Source organism: Ruditapes philippinarum, unplaced genomic scaffold, assembly GCF_026571515.1.
Source record: "Ruditapes philippinarum isolate M1 unplaced genomic scaffold, ASM2657151v2 ctg948_1_1_1_1, whole genome shotgun sequence".
Taxonomy (NCBI): domain Eukaryota; kingdom Metazoa; phylum Mollusca; class Bivalvia; order Venerida; family Veneridae; genus Ruditapes; species Ruditapes philippinarum.
This window is the reverse complement of record NW_026854272.1, coordinates 94,366-118,907: the sequence shown is the minus strand read 5'-3', so window position 1 is coordinate 118,907 and position 24,542 is coordinate 94,366. Positions and strand designations below refer to the sequence as shown.

General features: G+C 31.0%; 1 protein-coding gene across 5 annotated transcripts; it reads left to right on the top strand.

Moving 5' to 3' along the window:
- Window positions 1-20,854, top strand: LOC132739616 (protocadherin-11 X-linked-like). Of its 5 annotated transcripts, none has more exons than XM_060727366.1 (7): window positions 1-114; window positions 11,765-14,545; window positions 16,550-16,774; window positions 16,977-17,091; window positions 17,338-18,126; window positions 18,843-18,930; window positions 19,698-20,854. In XM_060727366.1, exons 2-5 carry the CDS (start codon window positions 11,828-11,830, stop codon window positions 17,760-17,762), a joined length of 3,483 nt encoding a protein of 1,160 aa, XP_060583349.1. In that variant the 5' UTR covers window positions 1-114; window positions 11,765-11,827; the 3' UTR covers window positions 17,763-18,126; window positions 18,843-18,930; window positions 19,698-20,854. The 5 variants fall into 5 exon arrangements, with proteins under 5 accessions (XP_060583349.1, XP_060583347.1, XP_060583346.1 ...); XM_060727364.1 differs by lacking the exon at window positions 1-114 and adding an exon at window positions 6,614-6,763; XM_060727363.1 differs by lacking the exon at window positions 1-114 and adding an exon at window positions 8,312-8,690.
- The last annotated feature ends 3,688 nt before the right edge of the window (window positions 20,855-24,542 follow it).

Sequence of the window (24,542 nt, the reverse complement as noted above, 5' to 3'; positions counted from 1 at the left end):
CATTTGTAATATATATATATCTGAAATATAGACAGAAAGGATACTTTTACATGTTGGTGTGTAATAGTCATATATTTGTTCCAAAGTTGATAGGGAATAATTTACACTTTTATGGTAAGTTTGATTTTTTTTATAAATTGCGGAGTAGTTTTAGAAGTATCTACTGTAAATTAGTTGCTGATTGTTTCTTTATGGGCATGATTTTTAGATAGAAAAAAAATTTTTTTTTTAAGAAATGTCATGAATTTGAAGATGAAACAGAAGAAGAAATGGAATATTGTTGTAATTTAAAATGTTAAGATGTTGTTTTTATTTTGTTTTTGTTTTTTCTTGAAAAAAATGTTGTTGTTTATTTTTTAAGAAAAGATTAGGAAGTCAAAATAATTTAATATGATTTTCACAGTACTTTAAAGAGAGAAAATAACGTTTTAATGCATCAAATAGTATTCAGACTAAAATAATACTGTGCAAAAATTTTCTACATTCCATTCTTTCAATTTTAATGTGTCCACTTCCCATAAAGAAAAATGTAAGGTGAAAAATGTTGACTTGTATGATAAATGATGGTGAACACACTGTTTTCTATTTAGCTTTCTACATCCGAAGATTTAGATAAAGAACAGTTGGCTCACCACCTAAACCTTAGCTACCGTATAATGGTTAAACAAACATGATTATTTATTAAGAAGTTTGTGATATATCAGTGAAACATGGCTTTAATTTCGACAAGGGCTTTCCTCAGAGTAAACAATGGTTAGATAGGGCATCGTGGGCCGTTTGTGTTGTTTCTGTCAAGTGCTCTTCACTGCTGTGTTTGGATTAGGTAATACAGGGATTAGGGAAAGTGGTAGGTAAAGGGAATTAATGATATTGGCATCTGTGTGACAGAATAATGTTAGTTTCAATATTAATTAATCTAAAGGGGCTTAATTATGATGTATATTTGAGGAAATTTTCACTGAGGAGGTAAAAAACATAGTTGGTGACAGAAATAGTGTTCCATTTCTTTTTAGCTCCACTTTTTGAAAAAACAATAAGTGGAGTGATTGTCATGACCTTCTCTTGTCGGTGGCGGCAATCGTAAATCTTTTTATGAAGGTCCTTTTTCTCAAAAAACTTATAAAGCTATTCACTTCAAACGTTTTATAAATGTTTATTGTCATAAAAGAAAAACATTTCAAAAAGGTATAGCTAATCATAAGAAATTTTTTTTGGAAAGTTATGCCCCTTTTTCGATTGCCTTTATTTAACTATTCTGTGCTGAGAAAAGTTGAGCGTGCTCTCCGTGGACAGATCATGTTACAATTAAGTACAAAATTTTAACTTCAGTGGGTTTTATCTGGATAGATATCAAAGACAATATTCACTTTAAAAGAAATTTGAAGAAGAAAATAAGAATATATATAAACTGAAAAGTTTTTTTTCTGTTTTGATATGTTGCATACACAATATTTTATCTGCATTGAAATTGTTTCAAATTGCTTCAATGCAGACTATTATAATTATTAGGTATCAGTTTTTTGTGTTTTTTTGTTTTTTTTTGTACAAAAAGCAAAGCAATAAATTGTGGGAAAACTAATTTGCATTTCCATTTGTCTTTATGAACGAAAACAAATTAAGGCAAAAACAGAATCTACTTAAGCTAATGGACATGTGAAGAGCAAACCATGTTTTTTAGTAATTTTCTATAATACTCAATATGTAAATGTTGCCATTCTGTACTGTACAAAAAAGGCCAGCTGTGGTCATTGTTAATGGTCAAAGAATGTAAGAATAGCATGTTTAGAGTACATGATGTGTTAATGTGTTAATGTTTCAATGTTCATTAAAGGCCCATTACCATTATCCTAATGTGATATTTGACAACATTTTTTGTAATGATATTTTTTTCTCCGAGTGTTGATCTGCATAACGTTGGTTGCATTATTGAAAGTATTTTTCCCCTATTTTTTATGTTTATAAAATGTTTTCAGTGTTGCTATTTCGGGGTTTCCATACTCTTTTTACAAATATGAAATTCATGCCTTGATTTAAACAATGATGTTTGCATTCCAATATATTTATAACCAGTATATACAATCATGTACATGTATATATAATTATTTCAATCAAATCAAATTGAAGAAAAAACAACAACAATAAAAACAACAACTAGAAGTGACAGGTTTATAACCCCTAATTGCAATGAGTAAAATTATCTCTTATATTTGTGAAAAGTTGAATATCTCTCTATACATGTATATGATTAAACTTATGTTATTAATTCATTCTATTGCAACATTGCAATTTTAATTCTGACAGCTAATATTTTAATGATGTTCACATCTCTATTCTGTACACATGTTCACAGGACATAAACTGTCAGCCCTTTTTTTGGAAGCTGTCAATCTTACAGCCCTTAATGGGCACAGGTTATCTGATGTTACCCATAGAGCATAAAGATAACTGTCAATATCTATTGTCCCCAGCAATATTAAGGGCCATAACTCTTTCATCACCTTTCATTATGTCAGTAATAATGGAGTTGTCACCAAAATATTACTGATTTAGGGGAATGATATTGTCAATATACCCTGATTCTAATTCTGTAACAAGGATTTTTTTTTTAATTGCCTTTGTTAAGATAACATAGTCATAAAGTTGTTGTGTTTTTTCTCTGTCAGTCCTTTCTTGTTAACAAAAGGCAAGGGAATTAAATATTCATGTAGGGCTTAATTTTAGTCGTACTAAATTTGGAAGATGGAATATTGATGGCAAAATTCATTGTTTTGATAGGGGAAATTGGTAATGATATCTTAATAATATTTGTTTTCTTTCTTGAAAGTATTTTGATTTATGCTAAAATTAATTATATAAAAAATTCTAAATTATACCAAAAATAATTATGATTTGGTAATAAAAGTGATCTATAAATCACCAACGAAAGTTTTGCATGGTTACGGGAATGTCAGTTTCTATTATAAAGACGGATTATTTATGAGTGACGTATGACTGAAAAAAAAGAAGTAATAATTTACAAAACAAATTATGAAAATATAAAATGAATATTGCATGTGTATGGAAAGTGTGACTTGTAGAAGTTAGTAATGAGTATGAACAAGTTTTTGACTTTATGCTGATCTCTGGAACCAAATTTATGCTTGTGAATCATATTTTTCTTAGATTATTATTTACTTTATTAGAATGACAAAAGTTATTTAAGTATGAATCTGTTATTGGTGTGTTCTGAGTTGTTGAGCAAAATAAGCCAATCAACTGCTTTGCTAGTCAGTTATGCCGACAAAAAATACTTTTAAAGTTTAAGCTGAAACTGTTATAATCGTAATGTTCAAATGACAGAAAACTGTTCTAGTTGTGTTGATGATAAGGAATGTTCTGTTCTTCTGTTTGTCTCCTGTTAAAACTAAATATGAGCCGCCTCACGACAAAACCAACATAGTAGGTTTGCGACCAGCATGGATCCAGACCAGCCTGCGCATCCGCGCAGTCACATCAGGGTCTAATATTGCTGTTCGCTATCTGAGTTTCTCTACTTGTAATAAAGTTGGTAAGCGTACAGCATGGATCCTGATCAGACTGCGTGGATGCGCAGGCTGGTCTGGATCCATGCTGGTCACAAACACACTATGTTGGTTTTGCTGTGAAACAGCTCAAATATATAAAGCAGCTCAATTGAATCGTGTAGAAGGATGTGGACGAGTCTTGGGACAGGTTATGGACAGGTTACGATTCTGTTCATTTTGCATCATTTAACAAGAATGTTAGAGTTCTTCCCATAGCCTTGTTATGACTGAAACATCTTTCATTCTTGTACCTAACTCTGAAACCCTTTGGGCCTTCAATTCTTGACTGTTATTGTTAATCATAGTATTTAATGCTTAAATAATAACTACTGTTAGAATTGGGCCCTGTGGTTAGTTAATGGTCAAAATGTGCAAAAATTTGTCACACGTCGGTGACTTTTGGCTTGATTTATTTGCTCCTTTTGGCAATGGGCAGGATGGGGCCTAGGTGGAAAATAACCACCTCAGAACCCTTTAATGTGGGCATTTATCAAAGTAATGACTGATTAAGGTATGGTTTGACAATTGGTTTAGAGGTTTTATCATTTTTTTGTAACTTTTTTTATCAAAATCTTTAATTTTCTAAATCACATAATGAAATTTATAATTTTTTTAATCTTATCAAATATTTTGAGAACGTCTCGAGTAAGTTAAAAAAAGACCTGGGAAAACATCATCATGTTATTTTATTGGAATTCAATTTTATTCAGTATGGAATACTATAATTTTAGTATTATTCTTTTATTACTTCGTTATTTAATTTTCCAGAAATTTACCAAGCTTTTCCCATGCAAGCTAAAATTTCAGCACTACACAATAACTGATAATTAAAGATTTTTATTTCATATAAAACGTTAATAAACAGATCATTTTCAGCTACTTATTTGAAAATTGTCAACTTTCATATCCACTGACATATTATGTTATGAAATATTATATAATAATGATATATTTAAACATCTGCTTGCTTGACAGAAAGTGGTAGGTTTAAGTGACCGCTAAATATTAAAAGGATAATTTATGATGTAATCAAAGAAAGAAATTGTAGTTCTATCCATGCATCTGCGTAAACCAGAACTTATTGTGCATTTTAGCGGAAGGAATTGTTTCCTTGTTGATAATTTGAAGCCAGGGTTCCGCAAATTATTTATGCGTCTGCTGTATCTCCCGTTTGGTGTAGATTTCAGTCACATGTGTAAATTTGTTACTGAATATGTATATATTATTTTAATGATTATTAAATTAAAGTTAAACATTAGTGTTTTGAATTACGATTTGCTCTGGCACACACTTATCTCAACAGTTTTTCTTTTCGCACTGAATGTCTCCAAAAGTTTAAACGTATTTATATTTTGAATTTTATTATTACCCAGATATTAAAAAAGGAAAAGGAAGTTTTATTGTAACAGGTTTCTATCACTGTCACAGCAGGCCTATCATAATATTGTCACATCATGCTCAACCAATTTGAAAATTTTGACGCTTAGTGGATTTTTCCTTCCCGCCTTTTTCTTCTTTGCGCTTGCGAAAAAGTGATAATGGTGTTACAACTTTAGTTACATCATAATAACACTGTTCCAGTATTGGTTGACATCAATATTAGATTCTAGCAGGAAAGCCATGGTGTGTTAATGAGGATAAAATTGGGGCACAATTGCAATTGATATCAAAGGGGCAGGATGCATTGCTTGTGAAAATGGATGTAATATTGCCTAAGTCATATGTATATTACATAAAGCAAACCTTTAATAAGTGAAAATTAGGTATCAATCTCTATAAAATTAGATATTATAATCAAATTGACACTAATATTTTTGTCTGTTATTATACGGTTAATCTTGATGCCAGAAATTCATTGTCCATTGGCAGTTTTAGAGAATACAGAATAGTACCTGATTTCCAGTTTGTTGATATAATAGACCATTGGATGTTTATGTCTTACTTTAAAAGCATACAATCAGTTCCATCAGCTGTACATCGGATGACAGGACTGTATCTTGTCTGGCTGTGATACTGTCGTTCACACGTCCGTCCTTGGCAAACTTTGACAATTTTATTGGCAGTCATTCTTAAATTAAGAATTGTCAACAAACAGATTTGAAGTGTGAAATACATGTGCATATAGAAATTGACAGGGGAAATATAGACTTTGTTTTGAGGTAATCAATTTGTTTTGAATTTTGTATTTTTAAAGCTATATATATAAAATGTATGAAGGTTTGTAAGTCTTAGTTAAAGTGTAAAGATCATTCATTTCATAGGTTAATTTATTCTGAATTTTTTTAAAAAAAAGGGTAACAAAAGTAATATACTTATTGGAATAAATATAATGGATTTTAGATGAAGGTAATAATTTAATTATAATATGAATAACTAGATATTTAATGTGTACATTTAAGTTAACAATTTTAAACAGATATTTTATTATTTCAGTATTTCTCTTTACTTTTCTAGTAGATTTTCTTTAAATTTATTTTTCAAAGCAGTTTCTCAGTTACATGTTTCAAATATAAAAAATACTTTTATCTGATTATAATATTAGTATAATAGTGTGAACTGATACTATAAGAGGAACTTTTATTCAATAACAGTTTTTTGGTTTACCGTTTTTGTTTATTCAGAAGAATATAATTTTCGGCTTTATAAAAACGTTATTTTTAGTTTACCATATTACCTATAGAAAAATTACGTGAACAGCAGCGCATCAAATAACAGAAAACAAATATCGTTTACAATGCCTACAGTGTCATCGTTTACACTGTACCGCAGTGGGGGAGTCTCCTTACAAATGGAAGTGTTACGTGAATTGATGACAGATTTAATTATCTCCTGAATAAATTTTGAAAATGATATTACCGATATCTATTGTTGAAGATTTTTTTCGCTTAATGTCGATGATAATGTGATACTGCAGTCTTCCATATTAACGAGAGTGTTACGTTACGAAATGTTTTTTTCAAAACATCTGTTTAAAGTTGTGTTTTCTTTGCATTAAGATAAGTCTCAAGTGACTTTTATGTCAGCGTAAGGGATTTTTGTCAAACGTTAATACAGAATTTCGGTTAAGAGGGCAAACTGTTTGGTTCGTATTGTAACAAATCGAGAGTTAGTTTGGAACACTCGGCTTGTTATTCTTTGCGTTGCGACTGTATTGTATTAAAGGAATTAGTGATAAAACCTGATGTTGAACATGTTACAAGGTAAATCAACTGTTTTATTTTTTATAACAGTTTTTCATATTTGCAAATTGATGATTTACGTTACAGTTTTTAATATACCCACGTAACAATGATATTTCTCATTTTCGTGGCCAGGTCCAAGGTGTTGAACAAAATTTGCCAGACATTTGGGTAAATTGGGGTAAATGCAACGGTAAATTTGCAAACTTTGAAGTTCTTTTTCTTTGGTTGTTCTTTGACCTTCATAATGTCACTTTATCTTGCTGGTAGATTAAGTACATCCCTATACTTTACCTTTCATCATGTACAATATGGTGATAAGAAAATTAATAATTTTGATTTCATTGATCAATGCTAATTCCCTGAGTAAACAGAAAATTGTTGCTTCGTCTTAGAAATTGATAGGAAAATAATAAGGTATGCAGATGGAAATAACGTTTTGATGTAATTTATATGTAATTTTCAAATCTTATGAAAGAGACAAAATTAATACAATTTCACAAGTAAACAATACAAAAATTCATGGGGCATGATTGTTGTATCTTTCTTTTTGACGTTTCTTAATGCTTTATCAAAAAGAAATGAAATATTTATTACGGTATGAATATTACAAAAGTACTAGATTTACGATAATTTTAAGTTTTTACCCCCCATTCCCCCAAATAGATTTCCAAACACATAAAGTAGCGGCTCTGTCTTTGCGTAGTTCGGTGTTTGATTGTGTTTTCCTATAGTTCCTCTAAGGTAACTCATATTATAGACCAAACTCTTCCATATTTAGCAGGTTATACCTTGGATGGACTGCAATCACTTGGGTCAAGGTCACCAATGCTGAAAATAGATTTTTTTTACATATTCCTGTATTTATTTTGCATTGAAATGCATTGTCAAACATACAGGTTTTGGTGAGAATCCATGGCCTTGTATGTATATTCTAAATATTTACTTAATTTCTTGTTAAGATTTATTATAATCTTTGAATGAATTATCCCCAGACATATCCTTAATTGCAATTTACCTAATCTGATTTTCTTTGAAGTTTTCAATACTTAGTGTATTGCTTAAAATCCATTATTTATGCTTTTTAACTAATAGCATAATTATAATGGTTTATCTTTATACAAAAACCTTTCAATTCATTAATAATTTGATTTTTAGATTTCTTTGGTCAATTAGAATATACTTTTGGTGGGTTAAGTACTAAATAAGATTATTTTTTATTAGGTCCCTAATTTCTAAATATATATAAAAAGGGTATAACAATAAATAAAGTCCTCTTGATTACTAATGAAGATATTAACCATAAAGTCTTTTGATATAAATACCACCAATCAAAGACAAACTGTTATAGTTTTATAAACATCAAAGAATAATTTCCGTAAACAAACAAATCAAGTCTTAGGATTAAGACCTATTGTCAACAGATGTGGATAAATAAACAAACAATTTCAAAAGAACAATTATGATAATCATCTGGATCATTCAGAAGCATGTTCATAGATTTTAATCACTCAAATGATCAAGATCAATGGAGATACTATCAAATTTTATTCACTCAAAAAAGATTTTAAAGAAATAATGTTGAAAAATAAAAAAACGATGCTATATTAATCAATGTTGTTGAACATTTTGACTCATAAAAGATTTTGTGACACTGATGAGCAAATGTTGAAAGATTTTGCTGAAATTGTTCATGATTGTTTGATTAAAGTCAATCAATATTAACATAATTAAAGTGATTAAAGAATGATGCTAGATATAAAGTTGTTGCTTTGACTTTGATGATCAGTTATTCTTATTTTGATTAAGAATAAAAACTTAAGTGTGTGAAAAAGGAACATTACAACAATTAAGGCAATATTGTGGAAATTATTTTGATTCAAATGAGAGACTGTTTGAAAGTACTTAATATATCTAGTAGTTGAAGTATATTGGAATATAATTTATGGTATGTACATGTATTGTATTTTGTATGATTTTTGCTTTATTTCTATTATTTTTATATATTGATTTATACTACACAATAAAAAAAATATTTGAATTTAACCCCAAAAAATAATATTATAGCATATTTTAAATTTTATTATCTTTATTCTTGTATTTATATGTTCAAATATGAACTAATATGATAATTTTTCAAAAAAAAAATGCTTAGTCATTTATTAAATATTAAAAAGGTTTTTTTTGGTAGCTTGAATGATTTTATAATTATGATATGAAAATCAGGATGTTGCTAATTTTGGTCACATGTTTGTAATTCAATTTAATTTAATTAGCACAGTGTATAATTCTTAATTAGATATAACAACAGTAGTCTATGCAGGAAATCAATTTGTAAAACAACATGTAGATAAGGTGGTATAATTATTGAAAAACAATTGATTTCCCATGATAAGGAAAAGTGTTAAAGCATGACCTTTTTGTTAATTTCCTGTGTCTTTCTTGCTTAGTATAAATAAAAACGTTTTGATAGTTTTAAAACATTGTACTTTACAACAAGTCATCTGTTTGGATGTACAATAAATTGAAAACAAATAAATGTATAGATAGAAAATTAAAATTTCTGTTGGATAAAATAAATATTATATTTTATTGTATACTATTATACTTATTTGGAAAAAACTGTTTATAAAATAGTATAATAAATTTTCATGATAAAATTATTGGTAAGTCATTTTTACTCAATTTATGTTATAAAAAAATTGATTTAAAAAAATGTCACTATTTTTTACTGTATAATTTTATATATAGAAAAATAATTGAAAAAATGTAAATATGTATTACTATATAATAACTGCTGCTTCTTTATTTTATTTATTTATTTTTTTTTTTTACACAATATTTGGTGTGTGTACATGTACTAAATTCTAAAGATTTTTTGTCAATAACGGAACCTAGTTTAAACTTTTTGAAAGTTTTTTTTTATTTTGCAGTGATAGTCCTTGAATATATTCAGTAATTAAATATTCATCAAGTTTATAAAGATTGTGTCTTTTCCTTCAGTAAATACTGGTAATAAATTACATGCTGTTTTGAGTTTTTATGACAAAATGATATTAGGTAGTGTAAGATAGAGTGACGCTGAAAACACCTGTCTTTGATCCAAAAACTAAATTTACGCAGGTATTTAAGAAAATCCTTTTGGAGCAACGAAGAATTGAAAAGGAAGGAGGTGGTTCAATTTATAGAAGTCAATAATATTTCTCTTTATTCCAAATCATAAGGGGTTTTAGAGACTGTATTGGTTTTCGTGCGATACGCTTCATCGCATCCACAGAAAATCTACCATTGGAGGATAATATAGCTTTTGCTCACACACGCTATGGTTTAAATTTATTTTGAGTCACATTACCATAAGTGGGGATTGAAGTGCACTTGATTAATTTTATCAGCGTCATTATATAATGGAACGTGTTCTTAAATACAACCAGTGGTTAAAGGTGTTTAGTTAACATGAAATTAAGTTAATTTTGGAGTTAATGATTTTAATAAAATTAATGAACTTTGGAATTCTTTCTAGATAATGGTAAATATTCACTTTTTTTTAAATTCATTTATTTGTATATGTTATTTACTTTTATTTTTATCTATTTAATTTGACAGTCTAAATCATTTATGATGAAAATCTTTCTTTAGAAATAATGTTAATATTATGCAATAGCAAGCATTCAATGATTTCGACATGTTATCTGAAAATTTTCAATGTTTTTATCAGTAAATTGTAAAATTCTTTCATCGCACAAGGTGTAAATTGAATTCAGGATTATGGGTATCAATATATTTATCCCTCTACTATCTTTATGTCTAGAAATAATGTTTTACCTATTGAAATACCCTCTTTACAGAGAGCTTGCACTAAATCTTTGTTCCTTAAGCCACACTTTGAAAATATTGTCTCATATTGCATAATCTGGATTTTCGTTTGGATCCTTTTGGTTTAGTTCTCTAACTGAAGAATCAGGTTCGGCATTTATCATTTTACCCTGAGGGCTCTTTGAACAAGACAGGAACAAATTCTTGTTTAAATATACTCAAGCCTGTATGCTTTAATGAAACCATCAGCGGGAATTGTTTGGTGAAAATGAGAATAAAAGTGGATACAAATTCTGTAAATATGCATTTTAAACTTGACACAGCGGACAATTAATTCCATTACAATATAGTATGTGTACTTTGCAAGAAACACTTAAGGGGATTTAAGAATAGGGATAGTGTTTATTGAATAAAAATATTAGGTAAGGACCAACTGAGAAACTGTTTAAATAAACTTCTGTATTTATTCACTGATTTAGATGTTGGTCTCAAAAACACGTGCTTTGTAAGACACACTATGCTATAAACTTTGTTATAAATTTTCATCCGATTAAGTCATCAGTTACATTCAAAATAAATTCATTGGTGCATTTGTTCAGTGGATTAAACAAAATACTTCAGTACAGAAATGAAGAAAAAAAAATGAATTAACTTTTAAGGAGTAAATCTATTTGAAAAGAAAAAAAAAAGAGGTAAAAGAATTTTTTACCATTAGTGATTTTGTGGTAATGGATTTTATTAAAACATTGAAATTGGGTTCTGAATACAAAGTTAGTAAAACCTGAAGTGAATGCTAATCGAGTACAAGTGATGAGTTTTGACGGGAAACTAAAAGCAGTGTAAATGGTTTATATTGATTGTTCGAGATTTTGCATGTGTTTCGATGATTTTAAATTAAACAAATTGGTATAAACAAACCATTCAAATCAACTCACAAATTTCTTAATTATATTTTAAAGTTTTAAAGAAAGAGGGTTGAATTTTAGAGTAGTTTCAAGTTTACAATAAAGTTTATATGGTATTTTAAGATGATTTTAGAGCATGTTTTAAGTGGAAAAGAAATAACACTTACTAGTATGGAATTATTGAAGCATTGTTGCCTACTGTACCATACATTTAATGCTTACATGAGTATTTAAAATTTTTAGGAGAAAAATAGTTATAAAACACTGTTTTTAATGTTGTTTCTTTTTCTTGTATTTTTTTCAGAAGAGTTGTGAACCCGATTTGCTCATGAAATAACAGCGACAGTTGCGGAGAATCATCATAACCATGGCTTGTTTTGCCATAATCTTCATCACATTCATCATACCAAGTTTCATCATAGTGAATGCTGCCGAGAACCCAATGATAAAGTTCACCATTGAAGAGGAACTGCCAAGTGGAAGACGGGTTGGAAATATCGCAGATGAAAGCAAGTCATTCATTAACCACACGACCTCGATTTTACTGTATACCTTTTTGCCGCCCACCGATGCCAGCATGTTATTTAGTATTAACGATGATAGTGGAGATATATTTACCTCGGTTGTGATTGATAGGGAAAGTGTTTGTGAATATGACGTCATCTGCAAGATCGTGTTTGATGTGGCGGTGAAATCTAAGGATAATGATTACTTTCAAATTGTTACCGTTCAGGTATTCATTGAAGACAAAAATGATAATTCTCCAATGTTTTCCATGGACGTTTACCATTTAAATATTACTGAAGGCACCAGTTCCGGATCATACAATATTCTTCCAGCCGTGGATAAAGATTTAGGCGGGAATAACTCTATCCAATCCTACCATCTCCTTCTTAGTCAAGAATCTCAAGGTTACTTTGAACTCATCGTGAGTAAAAATCACGTTGGAACTTTTATGCTTAAGCTTGTCTTGCAAAAGGTCCTCGACAGAGAACAGAAAGAAACTTACACACTGGAAATTGTCGCCAAAGATGGTGGAAGTACCCCAAATACAGGAACTTTAAAAGTGGTTGTTCATGTCTTAGATATTAATGACAATACACCAGAATTTACAAAAACTGTTTACAATGTTTCTATCAAAGAAAATTTAGCCGTGATGGAAACGGTTCTTACCCTTCAAGCAAATGACAGTGACCTTGGAGAAAATGGAAGGGTAACATATAGAATTGGTGAGTTCCAGAAAGACAGAGATGTTCTTGATGAATATTTTATAATTGATGAAACAAGTGGTGAACTTAAAGTGAAATCCGACCTATCAACAGTTGCTGGGCAGACATACAGATTTATCGTGGAGGCTGTGGACCATGGTGCAGTGCCATTATTTTCTCAAGCTGAGGTAGAAATTCATATTGAAGACTACGGAAACAATGCTCCAATGGTCAGCATTAGTTTTATCTCACCGGGAAATACGGGCTTTGTTAATATTTCGGAAAATGCTAAAAATACAAGTTTCGTTGCTCACGTTAATGTTGAAGATCAAGACAGTGGTTTAAATGGAGAAGTAAACTGTGAAATATCAAACAGTCACTTCTCAGTTGTTCCCATGGACAAAGGATTTAAAGTTGTGGTGAATGCTATTTTAGACAGAGAAGTACTAAACGCATACAATCTGACAGTAATTTGCTACGATAAGGGTACACCAGTCATGAGTGGAAGCACTCATTTCATTGTCCGTATCTCAGACTATAACGACAATAGACCAAGTTTCGTTCAGCCAAAATATAATGCAAAGTTAACTGAAAACAACAAAGGCAATGAAGAATTGATGAAAGTTTCTGCCACTGATCCTGATGAAGGAAGAAACGCCATTATTCATTACACCATGCATGAGGATGCTATGGGACGATTCATTGTGGATAGCAACACTGGTGTTGTTAAGGTCAATGCTATATTTGACAGAGAAAAGGAACCAATAGTTATATTCCGAGTTCTAGCTATTGATGACGGAGTTCCAACTTCCCTTACTGGCACTGCTACAGTTACTCTTACCTTGACAGATATGAATGATAACCCCCCAATGTTCAACAAGACAGTTCATGGATTTAAAATTCCTGAAAACCAGCCGACTGGAACTGATGTAGCAATGTTGAAAGCCTTTGATTTAGATGATGGTGTGAATGCAGAATTTGACTTTTCCATTGAATCTGAATACCTTGACAATGTCCCGTTTGTTCTCTTTTCTGATGGACTCTTAAAAGCAAACAAACAGCTTGATAGAGAAGAAAAGAGTAGATATGATTTTGTTGTTGTTGTGACAGATCACGGTGAAGTTCAGCAAAGCAGTATGGCTCATGTAACTATTGTTGTTGAAGATACAAATGACAATCGCCCAATTGTTACATTTCCGAAACCTACAAATAAAAGCGTAACGGCAATGTATCCCGATTTCATTAGCGAATATATAACAACCATTGAAGCTTACGATCTTGATGATGGGATTAACAAGGATCTTCAGTATTCAATAAGGGCTGGAAATGAACTTGGTATCTTCAAAATCAACAAAGATACTGGTGCTTTACATTTTGCCGATCAAATTGATATCGGTTCCAACAGAGAAATGCGTCTTGACATCGCTGTATCTGACAAAGGGGAGCCTCCACTTGAGACTGTTACCAATCTTGAAATCAATCTACAGTACACTAATGCTACTTTCCTCGGACCTGACGATGCTTCAAGCAATTCTAAATACATCATAATTTCTGTTGCCGTGGTGATTGTGACCTTGGTGATATCCGGTGCCATAATTGCAGTAATCCTTGTCCTGCGTACCTTGGACAGAAAGCGTAAAATGAAAGAAGCAGACGATTCAACAAATACTATTGATTCTGATTTTGGATTCAGCCAAGTTACACAAAACCATACTATTCTGTCTGCCGATACCCTATCATCCGGTTCTGGTGAAGGTCAAGACCTTATCAAAAAGAAGGAAGTGAGCTTCGTCCTCGACAACAATGATTCGTTCAGTTACCATCAGCAGTATCAAATGGGGAATACTTCAATGTCATCAAATGATAAACCATCAAAGGTATGTATATATTTTTTTCTGTATATTACACTACACATAAATGAGTATCATTTGGTTTATACAAAATTAATTTTAGCTTGATTGACACACTTATAAACACACTTTCGAATCTGTTTCTGGAACCAACCAGTACTGAGGAATGAGAATAAAGTTTCTTGCTCAAGGAAACAACAACTTGCCCCAGACAGTGTTTGAACCCATGTAGCTTGCGATCATTTTATTACTAGTCCAACATGTTAACCACTTGGCCATGCCACCTATTGAGTATCATGTGAACAAGATCTTATTCATTAACATTAAATTGATATCTGAATTGTCCAAAAATTTTCAAGACATATAATTTGAATAAAATAAATTGCAAGTTTAAACAAAACAATCAACAATTGTAATAAGTAAACTTAACTTGTATAAAGAGTTTGACTATTTGACAATTATACAATAATTTCTACATAAATGTAAATATTTTTAGAAACTACAATTTGGAAACAAATTCAAATAATGTCAGTAACTCTTAATAATATTTACATTGAATAATAGCTTTCATTTCTTGAGTACATCTTTTGTATTTACTTACTGAAAATCAATTCCCTGAATAACAGGTTTTTATTGTACAAATGTAAATGGGTGTAAGATTATGTGTCAAGCAATAAACTTATCTTATTTGTTTAGTTTCAATGCTTGTAACCAATTCTGGACTTAATTAAAAGTTGAAGAAAAAAAAAATAACGCCTAACTAATAAATATACCAGGATATCAGTACAAGAAATGGTAATTTAAATCTTAATTTATGCAGCGTTTTCAAAAGGACCGACAAAACATATTACAGAATGATAAAAGCTTGCATTAATTTTTTTGTTGGGAAGCTTTCCATATTAAATAGTTAATTATTAGCATATGAATTGCACCTGAAAAAAGCATATATGAATAGGAGTGTTATCCAACAAACTTTAGATAATGTGGTGTCTAAAATTACAATCAAGTACGTCTCACAATAGGAGTTATACATTTCACGCTGTTTTCAAATTGCAGTTGAATATCGAATTTTATTTCGTGAAATATCTCGAAATGAAATGGAGGTTTATAATGGTGAAAAAAAAATGGAGGCTCAGTTTTGATGAACCCGATAATTGTGCTGTTTTAATTTTGAATAAAGCACATAAAGGGTCATTTTGACGCTACTCTCACTTTTCTTTCTTTGCTGATACTAACTCGGGCTGGCACTTAATCATGATGAATGAAATTTGGTGTATTAACTTGTACCATTCTTTCTAAATTGGCCATAATTTGGTCCAATTAGCAGATGAGTTTCTAAAGGTATAATGGAGTGAAATGTGCATGGTTTTAATAGTTCATAATCTTTGTAATCAGTGTAAAAATATTTGGTTTCATAATTCAGGAGTATATTTTATACATTATACCCGCCAATACAAAGGGAAAATTAAGACATTTAAACAGAAATCTCTGATCTCGTGAGATAAATTCTTTTCGATTATATCTACAGAAAAAAAAATTTAGGCAATAATTTTTTTCCCTTTGATTTTTTTAATTTTATTTAGCGATACGCAAACTGAAAAGAAAATTTATAGACCGTTGAATGATCTGATAAGCTTGGTATTGTGTGATTACGGCAGCCAGACTCCCTACCCCAAATATACTGTATAGTTTGTCATACATTTCTTAATAATGTACAGCAATTTTCTCACATGAACATTCAAATTTTTAGGTTTTGTAATTTTATAATTTGAAAGGATCTGTCAAAAACATGTATACTGAATCATATGTAAACAAAAGATAGAGATGAAATTAAAGTGCTTTATCTTAAAGCATAGGAAGATAAATAAATTGAAAGTTTAGCATTTGATACAGAGAAATTGTATCATACGCCATGCTAACCAGGTAACTTAAGATCTTTATATTATATGTACATGTTGTACTTGTATACTAGGGTTTTTTTCTTGTATTTTTTTTTCAAATATATAATACAAATGTACTTTTTGTTTTCAGTCATCCTTACGATACTCTACCCACACTGACTTGTCTCATGGTACCTTTCATTCACAAGACTTTCAAAGTGAGGCTGGCACTCAACAACAGCCAATGAAAATGCAGCAAAATGTCCTTGACACTAGAGAACTCCAAAACGAGGCTAATGCCCAGTTACAAACAATCAAGTTACAACAAATAATGCTTCAGAGTCGAGCAAAACAATGGGTGCAGCAACAGCAACAGGTAAACTTAAAATTTGTGGTTTTTTTATTATTAATCATTAAGTTTTGACATTATGGTAATAATATAAAAGTTTCCGTTGAATTATTCATAAATTAAGATCATCTTTCAGTTTTATATTAATACATTTTCATTCTTAAAACAAGAGAAAGAGAATATATTTTTAAGCATAATTGTAATATTGTAACCATTTGAATATTTGCAGTATGGAGCCATAGTTCACGAAGATCACCATAGCGATGGTTCAGGGGAGACAATTGGTAGCGACAGTGGTCGAGGATGTAGTGAAGAAGATGATGTGTTCAGTACTCCATCTGCTGGTGAGTTATTTTTTACCTACTTCCTTTTCAAAGATTTGATAACATGTAAAATAGTGTCACCATGTTGTTTTAATATAAACCTTTGGTTTTTATTTTCTTAGATATTTCTTTTTTATATAATTTCTTTTTTTATAAGAACAAGAATAAAGCTAAAAATCTTATAAATAAAAAAAATTGACAGTTTTCAAATTTATATACTTTAAACTTTAAATCTTTTATAATCATTTTCTTCAATTTCTTTTTCAGATGATCCAAAATTATTTGAAATATCTAGTCCCGAGTCACAGCACAGTTACCACAATGTACAGCTGGATTCATACAACCAGCCCGCCAGTTCATATATTAAACAGCCATGGACTCGTAAACCCCACTTAGCACACAAAGACTACAAATCTAGTCACAGTCACCTTGCTTTAAACAGAAATTTAAACATTCAACGCTCGGTAAATTTAGACCAAATTCCGAGTCTGTACAACAATATGAGTCAGAATCGATCATCATTTGGCAGTGCTTATTACGGTGGGTTAGGACCGATGGATTATACGGGAGATTCGGCTCTTCATTCATTTTTCGACAAAACACCAGTAGTAATGTTACATAGAGACGATGATGATAATTGCTCTACTACGACTTCTGGAAGCTACACGATACAGTCCGAGGAAATTTTGTGACGATATTGCACGTAAATCTAGCTAATAATCTGTGATAATAATTTATCAGAATATTTCTCCGCAAAATGTACCAAAGTGTTAAAACATGTTTTATATTAATGACAACATATCAGATGTCATATTGATCTTGTTATAAAAAACTTGAATGTTACAAGATTAAAAAAGAAATTGTTTGTCAATTGACATGGCAAATAAACACAAAAAGGTCAAAGCTGTTGAAAAAATCAGTGACTTGTTCAAGTTAGTACGCTAAAATGTGTCATTACAAAGCCATTCCATGAGCACCTCAACATTGCCGGGACACAGGGATATGCAATATGACTGGAACCAGCAGAGGGTCGCGGGAAGATCACAGTCGCAAAAGGTAACAAGAATGTAAATCAGTCATGTATATTTACAAATGAGTTGTCCCATGTGATATATTCAATACTTTACAGATAAGATAAATTTTACGCAAATTATAAACACACAATTTTATGTTTTTCCTTCATTTTTGATGATAATTTGTGTCTGGAATACTATGATTATGGATTTTAAGCAGTTTCAGCAGCGATTACTGCAACATTGCCATAAACTTCTTGTATATACAGCTAGGTGAATTTGACTCATACCTGCAACTGCGATATCTCAGTTTTGAGGAAATTCCTCTCTATTTCAAAAGCTGATAATAAGTCGAGGATAACTATATATCTTGACTAATTACATATTGATGTGCCTTATCACTGTCTACCTGCTGTTTAACCGGAATTTAAATATTTTCTTAAATCCTGTTGTCATTAATTTTATAATTTATAATTAAAGACAAACTTTGACCAACATCGTAAGTTCAGCAGTTTGACCCCCTGACATTGAAATTTGAAAGTTTAGAAATTAATTTTAAAGAAACTCTTTTTAATATCATAGTAAAGGAGTAAAAATTTATCGTGAATTTTGTCAGTCATAAACCGACAATAAACTGGCAATAATCTGACAATAGTCTGACAATTCAATTTTTCAGAAGAAGAATATCAATTTTATAAATTTCTGAAGTTTCAGAATACTTGATCTAAAATTTTATGTTTATTTTCTTTTTATTTTCAGTGGGGCTTTTAGTGGAGAATGACACCAATTGACCTCCTAGTAGGCTCCCATACTAACAGTGAGTTGGTTGACAGGGACACCAAGTCAGGTATGCAAACTTGGTTTTTTTATTGTTTTATGATAAAAATTCAAACCACTTCAAGTGTATAAAAATGTGAATGAAGATGTGCATTCTATACAAAACTTATTTTGCCACCCAAATTGTTTTGAAATAAAGAACGTACATGTATTATATATCAAGACAAGAAAAAAAAGGGAAACTTAGGAAACATAATCTGAAAAAAAATCAGTTTTTTTTAATCACATGTTAGCAATTCTAGTCTCAAAATGAAGTCTGTCTGGAGATGTTTTAAAAAAAAACTTATCTTTATTTTATTTGACAGTGGATTGATTTTTTCTTCTTCTGGTTTCCCATTTCCCATCATCTCCCTTAGTTACAGCTTTATCTTGATAAAGAAAAAAGAGAAAGGGAATGGCATAGTATTTCTAATTAAAATCCTATGTATTTGCAATTTAATTAAACAAAGGGGAGACTAATCAATACCTTCAGAAATAAAACTGCTATTAAACCAGACATATACTGCAGGTAACTGATTATTATACCCAGTGGAAATTTTTTTATATGTACAATGTTTTGAATAATTTATGTCATTTTTTAGAGATAATTTTTTAAACATTCTGGAAAATCGCCATTTTCTTTAAGTGCACAAATAAAGGTTTTAAATTGTAAAAATTACATATGCCTATAAAGATAATAGTAAAGCTTGCACAGAAAGAAAAATAAATCTTTTGAACAGATTTATCTTATATATACTTTCAACATTTTCAGTTTATTGTATTTTTTTTCATTTCTAGGTCTTACCTGTAAGCCATCTAGGAGAAACTTGAAGTTGCTGCTATGTTTTAACAGAAGCGATAAATGGAAACTGTATGGACAGAAAACTATCAAAAACACAAGAGATAATATTATAGAACAAATTAGAATGTTGAAGGAAGAATACCAGTTTATTTGATGTAATATATAGAAAGACAATATTTCACTTGTAAAATTAACATTTTCTTTATACATTATTTATCAAGGAACCGGATTGCCATATGTAAAATGTGTTAGAAATGGCAAAATATGCAAAAAATATTAGAATATATTATAGTGCTAATTACATGTGTTTATACATTTTGTTTTAATTGTCATAATTTTCTGGATGACATTTTCTTTTTTTGAAAGATTTCTTAATTTCTGGAGTTACTTGTATATGTTACTTGTATAATATTATGTTACTTGTATATGTTACTTGTATATGAAATTGATACAAATTATCATACTGTTATAGCATGTGCTTGTATGAGAGTCTTATTTGACATAATTGTTTTTGTTTTATTTATTTTTTTAATGACATAAAATTATGTGATGATTTATTAAAAAAATATATTTTAATCCTCAAGTTTTTTTTAAAAAAAGATTAAAGACTAAACAATGCTTACTTTTATGTGAACTTGACTAAAATTTGCCTGATACTACTAATTATAAATAACATGTATAGCTTTGTATAATTATACATTATGAGGAAAATATTAGGATCCTTATTTAAACTATGTTAATCTGTATCAAAGATATTGATTTGTAATTATCTTGTACAGACAAACCTGTGAAAAAAGGCCATCCAAAGGAGTGACAATATTTGACCTTTAAAGACAGGTGGTCTTTATTTGAGGTTTACTTAGCTGTATTTTTATGAGTGAAACTTTGTCAAAGAGTGGTCTTTATTTACAGGATGGTCTTTATTCAGAGTTTTTAACCCAGGTGTGACTGTACTGTTTCTAGACCTGGTGTTCTAGAATAAGACAATATATTGAGATATGTCTTTAAAGAAATGCTATGTTATGACATGCCTATTGGTGCTTAATGTATAGTTTATTGTATATTTTATTTGTTATTGTATTTGTCTGATTTGCAAGCCATGAAAATATTTCAATGATCTCAGAATATTGAATAAATAGATTCAAATAAGCCACCCAAAAGTTTGGTTTTATATTCTATGTATTATACAATTGATTGTTACATTTAAACCTTTTGAGGTTATCATGATAAAATCAAACCAGCATTGCATAATCACATTTTCTGGTAAAGGAAGAACTTTAGATTTCAGTCAAACCAGAATAGTATTTCCGAATTTACTGGTTAAGGAAGAACTTTAGATTTTAGTCAAACCAGCATTTTATTTCCAAATTTACTGGTTAAGTAAGAACTTTGGGTTTTAGTCAAACCAGCAAAGTATTTCCAAATTTACTGGTAAAGGAAGACCTCTAGTCCCCCATCCGTGCATTATTTCAGACGTGAACGGACACCTGAGTTGTGCAAAAGGCGTTCTGTAAGCTAGCTGGATGGCTTCCTTACATGAATGAATCCAAATTCCCTGTCACGATTGGAACTCACAGCAGTGAAGGTCAAGTGGTTTGAAGGCAACAACCTTAAGGAAAACATTTGGATAAAAGTCAAATTACCATAGTGTTCCCAAATTTGCTTGTAAAGGAAGATCTTTTGATTAAAGTCAAACCGCCATAGTATTTCCATATTTACTAGTGAATGAAGAGTCCTTAAGATTATTAGATGTTACAAAGGGGACTTTTGACAGTTTATTTGGTTTGTTTCGAACCGTCTTGTGTTATAGAAATTGATTATTAAGATAGTGATGTCTTAATGTAGTCTTACTGCAATGCTTTCCCTCCAAAAAAATTCTAACGTCCGGCAATATAGTTATTAATCAGTCAATTCTTGGAATATTATTTTTCACACTTTCACTTTCAAGGGGCGTCCGTGACCAAGTGGTTACAGTTGTTGACTTCAAACCACTTGCCCCTCACCTCTGTGGGTTGGAATCCTGATAGGGACTTTGGATTCTTTCATGTGAGGAAGCTATCCAGCTAGCCTACGTAACATTGGTGGTTCTACTCAGGTGCTTGTTTGTGCCTGAAATGATGCACGGAGAGGCACCTGAGGTCTTCCTCCACCAGTAAAGCTGAAACGTTGCGGTAGGCTCTTAATTAGAGAACATAAACCAATAACATGATAAATAGAATGTGATAAAAGAAATAAAAATAATCATTTTCATAGCTGATCATTCAAATTATGCTTAAAGCACCATGCCTCCAGATTTATGCAAATTTTATCATGAAAATTCTGAAAAATTATTTAAAAGTAATATTTTATAAAGTGAACAAAGAAGGTAATTTACAATTGCAAACGGCTGATACAATCTACATAAAATACCAAAAAGAGGTCAAAATTTGCGAAAATAGCCCTTACTACGTTAGTAACTCAGTAAAATGGTGATAAATATTGCAAAATTAGTCTTTAATCGCAGATTACATGTAAATTATTACTTGAGTCTTGATTCTTTTTAACGTTAAAATCTTTGGGAATTTTTTTTCAAGTTTGATTTTCTTGAAATATTTTGGCTCATCTGGAAGCATGCAGCTTTCACATTTATAGTTAAACAGTAACATCATTCTATCTCAGTAGCATTTTTACAGCTATCATTTCAGAAGCAGTATTGCTTGCATCATTTCAGTAGCAGTGTTGCTTGCATCATTTCAGTAGCAGTATTGCTTGCATCATTTCAGTAGCAGTATTGCTTGCATCATTTCAAACCGCCTTCATGGTTGAGGGGTTAGAGTCGATGACTTCTAATCCAGTTACCTCTCTGGCGTGGGTTTGATTCCCGGGAGATGCTTTGGTAGTTTAGCGAAGAGGAAGGTAGTCTAGTACTGGTATAACTCTCCAGGAATGATGGTTAGGAAACTACCCGCCTATATGACTGAAATACTGTTGGAAAAGGCGTAAAATAAAACAAACAAACAAATGCATCATTTCAATAGCAGTATTGCTTGCATCATTTAAGTAGCAGTAGTGCTTGCGTCATTTCAATAGCAGTATTATTTGCATCATTTCAGTAGCAGTACTTGCTTGCATCATTTCAATAGCAGCATTGCTTGCATCCTTTCAGCAGCAATATTGCTTGCATGATTTCAGAAGCAGTATTGCTTGCATCATCGCATTAGCATTATTGCTTGCATCATTTCAGTGGCAGAATTGCTTGCATCATTTCAGTAGCAGTATTACTTGCATCATTTCAGTAGCAGTAATTGCTTGCATCATTTCAATAGCAGCATTGCTTGCATCCTTTCAGCAGCAATATTGCTTGCATGATTTCAGAAGCAGTATTGCTTGCATCATCGCATTAGCATTATTGCTTGCAGAATTTCATTAGCAGTATTGCTTGCATCATTTCAGTGGCAGTATTGCCTGCATCATTTCAGTAGCAGTATTGCTTGCATCATTTTAGTAGCAGTATTGCTTGCATCCTTTTCAGTAGCAATATTGCTTGTATCTTTTCAAAAGCAGTATTGCTTGCATGATTTCAGAAGCAGTATTGCTTGCATCATCCCATTAGCATTATTGCTTGCATAATTTCATTAGCAGTATTGCTTGCATCATTTCAGCGACAGTATTGCCTGCATCATTTCAGTAGCAGTATTGCTTTCATCATTTCAGTAGCAGTATTGCTTGCATCCTTTCAATAGCAATATTGCTTGTATCATTTCAAAAGCAGTATTGCTTGTATCATTTCAGTAGTTATATTGCTTGCATCATTTCAGTAGTGGTATTGCTTGCATCATTGCAGTGGAAGTTTTGCTTGCCATCATTTTAGTAATAGTATTGCTTACATCACTTCAATAGCAGTATTGCTTGCATAATTTCAGTAGCAGTATTGCTTGCATCATTTCAATAGCAGTATTGATTGCATCATTTCAGTGGCAGTATTGCCTGCATCATTTCAGTAGCAGTATTGCTTGCATCATTTCAGTAGCAGTATTGATTGCATCATTTCAGTGGCAGTATTGCCTGCATCATTTCAGTAGCAGTATTGCTTGCATCATTTCAGTAGCAGTATTGCTTGCATCCTTTCAGTTACAATATTGCTTGTATCATATCAAAAGCAGTATTGCTTGCATCATTTCAATTGCAGTATTGATTGCATCATTTCAGTAGCAGTATTGCTTGTATCATTTCAGTAGTTATATTGCTTGCATCATTGCAGTGGAAGTTTTGCTTGCCATCATTTTAGTAATAGTATTGCTTGCATCACTTCAATAGCAGTATTGCTTGCATAATTTCAGTAGCAGTATTGCTTGCATCATTTCAATAGCAGTTTTGATTGCATCATTTCAGTAGCAATATTGCTTGTATCATTTCAAAAGCAGTATTGCTTGCATGATTTCAGAAGCAGTATTGCTTGCATCATTTCAATAGCAGTTTTGATTGCATCATTTCAGTAGCAGTATTGCTTGTATCATTTCAGTAGTTATATTGCTTGCATAATTTCAGTAGCAGTATTGCTTGCATCATTTCAGTAGCAGTATTGCTTGCATTATTTCAGTAGCAGTATTGCTTGCATCATTTCAGTAGCAGTATTGCTTGCATCATTTCAATAGCAGTATTGATTGCATCATTTCAGTAGCAGTATTGCTTGTATCATTTCAGTAGTTATATTGCTTGCATCATTTCAATAGTGGTATTGCTTGCATCATTGCAGTGGAAGTTTTGCTTGCCATCATTTTAGTAATAGTATTGCTTGCATCAATTCAATAGCAGTATTGCTTGCATAATTTCAGTAGCAGTATTGCTTGCATCATTTCAGT

Excerpts from the sequence above, each read along its gene's own strand:
- LOC132739616 (XM_060727366.1), top strand. The coding sequence starts at position 11,828 with ATGGCTTGTTTTGCCATAATCTTCATCACATTCATCATACCAAGTTTC. Across the intron at positions 14,546-16,549 it reads CAAATGATAAACCATCAAAG|TCATCCTTACGATACTCTAC; the intron begins GTATGTATATAT and ends TTTTGTTTTCAG. Across the intron at positions 16,775-16,976 it reads GGGTGCAGCAACAGCAACAG|TATGGAGCCATAGTTCACGA; the intron begins GTAAACTTAAAA and ends GAATATTTGCAG.